General features: G+C 45.5%; 1 protein-coding gene across 1 annotated transcript; it reads right to left on the bottom strand.

Moving 5' to 3' along the window:
- Positions 1-563: 563 nt before the first annotated feature.
- LOC102037921 (alpha-soluble NSF attachment protein-like) lies at positions 564-8090 on the bottom strand (the record flags this gene model as incomplete). Its single annotated transcript, XM_031065722.1, has 6 exons — positions 564-668; positions 2089-2173; positions 4202-4257; positions 5928-6005; positions 6740-6786; positions 7970-8090. Coding segments are annotated over 6 exons (492 nt in total), but the record flags the coding sequence as incomplete, so codon positions are not given.
- Positions 8091-8094: the final 4 nt, after the last annotated feature.

Genomic DNA, 8094 nt, shown 5'->3' with positions numbered 1-8094 from the left:
TTTAACCCCAAATTAACCCCTAATGAACCCTAATTATCGCTAATTAATTAATTAATGAATCACCTTGGCGTGGAGCGTGTGCACGCAGAAGTGGCACAGGGCAGCCCTGAAGAAATGCTGCGTTCCCATTACCCAAAATCCCAATTTTAACCCCAAAATCCCAATTTTAACCTCAAATTTAACCTGTAATTAACCCTAATTAACCCTAATTAACCTCTAATTAGTGAATCACCTTGGCGTTGAGCACGTCCATGCAGAAGCATATCCATGCACAGGGCAGCCCTGAAGAAATGCTGCATTCCCATTGCCCCAAAATCCCAATTTTAACCCCAAAATCCCAATTTTAACCCTAAATACCCCAATTTTAACCCCATAATTAACCCGTAATTAACATAATTAACCCCTAATTAACGAGTCACCTTGGCGTTGAGCACGTCCATGCAGAAGCATGTCCATGCACAGGGCAGCCCCGAAGAAATGCTCCAGTGCCAATCCCAAATTAACCCCAAAACCCCAAATTTAACCCGTAATTAACCCTAATTAACCCCTAATTAACGAGTCACCTTGGCGTTGAGCATGTCCACGCAGAAGTGGCACAGCGCAGCCCTGAAGAAATGCTCCTTGGCGCTGTACTTGAGCAGGGGGCTGTCCATGGCCACTGAGCCCACCTGGAACGTCCCGGAATGTTCCGGAAAATGGGAGGAAAATCCCAGAAAATTTCGGAAAATTTCGGGAAAATTTCGGGAATTTCAAAAGGGGGATTGGAAAGGGGGAGAGGGAAATGAGGGAAGGGAAAAAGGGGAGGAGGAAAAGGAAAAGAAACCTTTGGGATCAAACCCCAAAATCTTCAGATTTGGACCCCAAAATCCTTTGGGATCAAACCCCAAAATCTTTGGGATCAAACCCCAAAATCTTTGGGATCAGAGCCCCAAATTCTTCAGGATCAAACCCCAAAATCTTTGGGATCAAACCCCAAAATCTTTGGGATCAAACCCCAAAATCTTTGGGATCAAACCCCAAAATCTTTGGGATCAAACCCCAAAATCTTTGGGATCAAACCCCAAAATCTTTGGGATCAAACCCCAAAATCTTTGGGATCAGAGCCCCAAAATCTTCAGGATTGGATCTCAAAATCTTCAGGAACAAACCCCAAAATCTTTTGGGATCAGAGCTCCAAAATCTTCAGATTTGGACCCCAAAATCCTTTGGGATCAGAACTCAAAATCTTTGGGATCAAACCCCAAAATCTTTGGGATCAAACCCCAAAATGTTCAGGAACAAACCCCAAAATCCTTTGGCATCAGAACTCAAAATCTGTGGAATCAGAGCCACGAATTTTGGGATTCAACCCCAAATCCTTTGGGATCAGAGCCCCAAATTTTGGGATCAGAACCCAAAATCTTCAGGAACAAACCCCAAAATCCTTTGGGATCAAACCCCAAAATCCTTTGGGATCAGAGCCCCAAATCCTCAGGATCAAACCCCAAATTTTGGGATCAACCCCCAAATTTTCGGGGAAGTTTCAGGGATCAGACCCTGCAGATTTGGGGATCAGATCCCTGAAACCTCAGGGATAAAAAAAAGCAGGAAAATGAGAAAAAAAAAAAAACAGGAAAAATCACCAAAAGAAGCAGGAAAATGAGGAAAATGTCCCAAAAAATGTAGGAAAAGGACAAAAAAAAAATCCCAAGAAATGACAGAAAAAGGCAGAAAAATCAAGGGAAAACCCAGAAAAATGAGAAAAAAACCCAAGAAAATGAGGAAAAACCAAGAAAATGAGGGAAAAAACAGGGAACTGAGGGAAAAAGCAGGAAAATGAGAGAAAAACCCAGGAAAGTGCGGGAAAAAAAATGGAAAAATGAGGGGAAACAACAGGGAAATAAGGGAGAAAAGCAGGAAAATGAGCGAAAAAAGCAGGAAAATGAGGAAAAAAAACAGAAAAATTGCAAAAAAAAGTGCAGGAGAATGAGAAAAAACCCCAGGAAAATGAGGAAAAAATGGGAGAATGAGGAGAAAAGCAGGAAAAGGAGGGAAAGAAGCAGGAGAAGAGGAAGAGGAGGAGGAGGAGGAGGGGGAGGAAGGCCCCCCCTGCTCGTAGATGTCGATGGCGCGCGGGAACTGCTCGAGCTGCGCCGCGTACGCCGCCACCTTCAGCAGGCACTTGTTGGCTGAGCTGGGGACGATTCCCGAAAAATCCAAAATCCCAGATCCCCAAAATCCCGAATCCCCCTGAAACTCCAAAAATCCCGCCCAAAGAACCCCAAATCCCAGAAAAATTTCACCCAAAAAAACCCAAATCCCAAAAAAATCCCACCCAAAAAAACCAAATTCCCACCCCCAAATCTCCAATTTCCACTGAAATCCCAAAAATCCCAAGCAAAACCCCAAATCCCACCCCAAAACCCCCAAATCTCACCCAAAACCCCCCAAAATCCTGAAAATCCCACCCAAAAAACCCCAAATCCCAGCCACCTTCAGCAGGCACTTGTTGGCTGAGCTGGGGACGATTCCCGAAAAATCCAAAATCCCAGATCCCCAAAATCCCGAATCCCCCTGAAACTCCAAAAATCCCGCCCAAAGAACCCCAAATCCCAGAAAAATTTCACCCAAAAAAACCCAAATCCCAAAAAAATCCCACCCAAAAAAACCAAATTCCCACCCCCAAATCTCCAATTTCCACTGAAATCCCAAAAATCCCAAGCAGATCCCAACGGGAGCACCTGGGGCTTCGGTCGGGACCCGCTGGGATTTGGGACCCGCTGGGATTTGGGATCCCTCGGGATCCATGAGAATCCATTGGAATTTGGATCGGGATTGGTTGGGATCGGTTGGAATCTCCCGGGATCAGTTGGGATCGGTGTCTGGGATCCCTTGGGATCCATTGGGATTTGGGATCTGTTGAAATCTCCCGGGATCTGCTGGGATTTCGGTCGGGATCCCTTGGGATCCATTGGGATTTGGGATTCCTCGGGATCCATGAGAACCCATTGGGATTTGGGATCGGTTGGAATCTCCCGGGATCAGTTGGGATCGGTATCTGGGATCCCTTGGGATCCGTTGGAATCTGGGATCTGTTGAAATCTCCCGGGATCTGCTGGGATCTCGGTCGGGATCCCTTGGCATCCGTTGGGATTTGGGATCCCTCAGGATCGATGTGGGTTTGTGTCTGGGATCCGTTGGGATTTGGGATCCCTCAGGATCGATGTGGGTTTGTGTCTGGGATCCGTTGGGATTTGGGATCCCTCAGGATCGATGTGGGTTTGTGTCTGGGATCCGCTGGGATTTGGGATCTGTTGGAATGCCCCGGGATCTGTTGGGATCTTGGTCGGGATCCCTTGGGATCCGTTGGGATTTGGGATTCCTCGGGATCCATGAGAACCCATTGGGATTTGGGTCAGGATCAATTGGGATCTCCTGGGATCGGTTGGGATCGGTATCTGGGATCCGCTGGGATCCACTGGAATTTGGGATCTGTTGGGATCTCCCGGGATCTGTGCCTGGGATCCCTTGGGATCCATTGGGATCCAGCAGAACCCATTGGAATGTGGGTTGGGATCGGTTGGGATCCATTGGAATTCCTCCTCTCTGTTGAGATTTGGATCCATTGGGATCCCCTGGGATTTGGATCGGGAATGGATTTGGATCCATTGGGATACGTTGGGATCCATTGGAATTCATCAGGATTTGGGTCGGGACCATTGGGATCCATTGGGATCCATTGGAAGCCATTGGGATTTGGGTTGGGATCTGTTGGAATCCATTGGGATCCATTGAAATTCCTCAGGATTTGGGTCGGCATCATTGGGATCAGTTGGGACCGGTCGGGATCCCTCGGGATCCATTGGAATTCCTCGGCATTTGGGTCAGGACCATCGGGATCCGTCGGGATCCATTGGGATCCTCCAGGATCCATTGGGATCCATTGGAATTTGGGTTGGGATCCGTTGGGATCCCTCGGGATCCATTGGAATTCCTCGGCATTTGGGTCAGGACCATCGGGATCCGTCGGGATCCATTGGGATCCTCCAGGATCCATTGGGATCCATTGGAATTCCTTGGGATTCGGGTCGGGAACCATCGGGATCCATCGGGATTTTTGGGATCCGTCGGGATTCCTCGGGATTTGGGTCAGGAACCGCCGGGATCCGTCGGGATCCATCGGGATCCGTTGGGATTTTCGGGATCCGCCGCCCCCGGGTACCTGGTGGATTCCTCCCCTCTGTAGTAATCGGCCGCCTGCTCGTAGTGCGCCACGGCCTGGGGGGAAAAACGGCAAAATCGGCCAAAGATCCCCAAAAACGCCAACAACAGCACCCCAGCCCGCCAGGGCAACGGGATCCACCTGAAAAACCACGGAAAGGTCTGGAAAAATCACCGAAACCCCAGGGGAAACTCAGAAAGATCCTGGGGAAAAAACCCAGGAAAAATCCTGGAAAAAAATCCCAGGAAAACCATGGAAAAAAATGGGAAAAATTCTGGGAAAAAAAGATAAAACTCTGTGAAAATCCCAGAAAAACCGAGGAAAAGATCCCAGGGAAATCCTGGGGAAAAACTGAGGAAAAAAATCTTGCAAATATCTCCAAAAAATCCCCCAAAAACCTGGAAAAATCCTGGGAAAGCTCTGGGAAAATCCTCCAAAAATTCCAGAAAAAACCCTGGAGAAACCCAAAAAGATCCTGGGAAAATCTGGAAATACTGCAGAGAAAAATCCCCCAAAAAATCCTGAAAAAATCCCAGAAAAAACCCTGAAAAATCCTGGGAAAATCCCAGGAAAATAACCGGGGGCAAATCTGGAAAAATCCAGAAAAAAAATCCCAGGAAAATCCAGGAAAAAATCCTGGAAAAAACCCAGGAAAAATTCCCAGAAAAAAAATCCCGAAAAAATTCCCAGAAAAATCCTGGAAAAGTCCCGGGAAAAAACAAACCTGGAAAAATCCAGGAAAAATCCCAGAAAAATCCAGGAAAATAAAAACAGGATAAAAACCAGATTAAAATGGATAAAATTAGGATAAAAAAGGGCTAATAATGGAATCAAAATGGACTTTAAAATGGGGTAAAAAAGAGATTAAAATGGGGTAAAAAATAGGATAAAAATGGGATTAAAACAGGATTAAAATGGGATGAAAATGGAATTAAAATGCACTAAGAATTGGATGAGAACAGGATAAAATTGGGGTAAAAGTGGAATAAACTCGGCCAAACCCTCCCAGAAGTGCAGGATCGATTCCAGCAGGGAAGGAAAAGCTCCTGGAATTGTCCATGCCTGCCCCTCCCCCACCTGTGAACTGTGGAAAATTCTGGAATTCCGGCGGCTCCGGGGCCGCCCCCGCTCCATCTGCTCCTGCTGGGGCCAGGAAACCCTGGAAAAATCCCAGAACGTTCTGGAAAAATCCCAGGGAAACACTGAAAAGCACAGAAAAGCCCTGAATGCCCAGGAAAAAAACCAGAAAGAAATTGCAGAAAATCCTGGGAAAATGATTTTTAAAAATCCCCCAAAAAAATCCCCCAAAACGTCCCCAAAAATCCCCAAAATTTCCAGAAATTTCCCAGGATTTTCTGGGATTTTCCCAGAATTTTTAGGATTTTCTGGGATTTGGGGGGGGGGATTTTCCCTGGGATTTCTCCAGGATTTTTGGGAGGATTTTTCTAAGGAATTTTTCCAGGATTTTCTCAGAATTTTTAAAGATTTTTCTGGGATTTTTCCAGGGATTTTTGCAGGATTTTCTGGGAATTTTTTCTGAGAATTTCTCCGGGGTTTTCTGGGATTACCATGGGATTTTTATTTTAAGATTTTCCCAGGTTTTCCCCGGATTTCCCTGGGATTTTGTGGTGTTTCTCCAGGTTTTTTGGGGGGGATTTTTCTGTGTTTTTTGCAGGGATTTTCAGGGGTTTTTTGGGTGGTTTTGGGGTTGATTTGGGATTTGCACCTTCTCGATGTCCAGCAGGTCGCTCTCGTAGATCTCGGCGATGGCGATGTGGTGCTTGGCCGCGATGGTGAAACGGCCCTGGGGGGAAAATGGGAAAAACCATGGAAAAGTGGGCATGAAAATGGGAATATTCCATAGAAAATGGGAATAAAAATGGAAATAATGGGAATAAAAATGGGAATGTTCCATGAAAAAGTGGGAATAAAAATGGAAATATTCCATGGAAAATGGGAAAACCATGGAAAAGTGGGAATAAAAATGGAAAAATGGGAATGAAAATGGGAATATTCCTGGGAAAATGGAAAAAAACATGGAAAAATAAGAACATTCCAGGGAAAATAGGAATAAAAATGGAAATATTCCAAGAAAAACAGGAATAAAAACCGGGAACATTCCTGGGAAGATGGGAATGAAAATGGGAATAGAATTGGGAACATTGCTGGGATAAATGGGAATAAAAATGGAAAAATGGGGGAAAACATGGAATAAATGGGAATTTTCTGTGGAAAAAGTGGGAAAAGACATGGAAAAATGGGAATATTCCTGGGAAAATGGGAATTTTTAAGGGAAAAATGGGAATATTCCAGAGAAATACAGGAAATGGGACAATCCAGGTAAAAACGGGAATTTTCTGTGGGAAAATGGGAATGTTACCAGGGCAAGGGGAACACTGCAGGGAGCAATGGGAATTGCCCAGGAAAGGGGAGGGCCCCGGGCTGGGGGGTGGGAGGGGGAAGAGAAACCCCCAAAGCCCAAAGCCCCAAACCCAGGAGGGAAATTTGGGAATTCTGGGAATTCCAGGAGGGGCTCACCATGTCCGTGTAGATCTCGATGGCCCGGAGCAGGCACGTGACGGCCTCTGGAGAAAAACAGGGAAAAATGGGGGAAAATGGGGAATAAATGGGGAAAAAATGGGAAAAAATGGGAAAAATGGGGGAAAATGGGGAAAAAATGGGAAAAAATGGGAAAAATGGGGGAAAAAAGGGGGAAAAAAGGGGGAAAAATGGAAACGGGGCCCCAAATCCTCGTGACTGAGCCCCAAAATCTTTGGGATCAGAGCCTGAAAATTTCCAGGATGGGACCCAAAAATCTTTGGGATCAAACCTCAAAATCTTCAGGATCAGACCCCAAAAATCTGGGAATTCTCTTCATAAAATGCAGGAATTCTGCTCCAAACTTTGGGAATTTTGCCCAAAAAAAACGGGAATTCTGCCCAAAACTCTGGGAATTCTGCCCAAAACCCCGGGAATTTTGCCCAAACCCCCGGGAATTCTGCCCAAATTCCCAGGAATTTTGCCCAAACCCGCAGGAATTCAGCTCCATCTGCCGGGCTCAGGGATCCCCGGCTGGGAGCGGATCCCGCCCCCGAATTCCCGGGGAAAAGTGGGAAAAAAAATGGGAAAAAGTGAGAAAAATGGGAAAAAATAAACCCAGGCAGGAAGGTCACGGGAGACGGAAAAATCCGGGAATTTTGGGGGGATTTTTGGGAATTTAGAGGGATTTTTGGAAGTTTTAGGAGACTTTTTGGGAATTTTAGGAGAATTTGGGAAGATTTTAGAGAGATTTCAATGGGATTTTAGTGAGATTTGAATGGGGTTGGACAAGATTTTAATGGGATTTTATTGGGATTTTTAAGGGGATTGCACAAGATTTTAATGGGATTTCAGTGGGATTTTAAAGGAATTTTAAGAAAAATTTAGTGGGATTTTAATAGGATTTAATGGGATTGTAGAGAGATTTTAGTGAGATTTAAATGGGATTTGACTGAATTTTAATGAGATTTCAGTGACATTTTAATGCAATTTTAGAGAAATTTTAAAGGGATTTTAGTAGGATCTTAATGGGATTTTAAAGAGATCTTAATGGGATTTTAATGGGATTTCAGTGAGATTTTAATGGGACTTTAATGAGATTCTAATAGGATTTTGATGGGATTTTAGTGAGATTTTGATGGAATTCCAGTGGGATTTCAGTAGAATTCCCTCGCCACACCCCCAGCCCCCCAGATAATTCCCCAAATTCCCAAATTCCCAAATCCCCACCCTGTGGATCGGCCTTCTTGAAGGCGTTCCCGGCGTCCACGAAATTGGTGGCGGCGTCGTGTTTGCTCTGGAGCTGCAGCTGCAGCTGAGCCGCTCGGGGAAAGGCAGCGCCAGCCTCTGGGAAA

The sequence above is a fragment of the Geospiza fortis genome, unplaced genomic scaffold, assembly GCF_000277835.1.
Source record: "Geospiza fortis unplaced genomic scaffold, GeoFor_1.0 scaffold2550, whole genome shotgun sequence".
In the NCBI taxonomy this organism is placed as follows: Eukaryota; Metazoa; Chordata; class Aves; order Passeriformes; family Thraupidae; genus Geospiza; species Geospiza fortis.
This window is presented reverse-complemented; position numbering and strand designations above follow the sequence as displayed.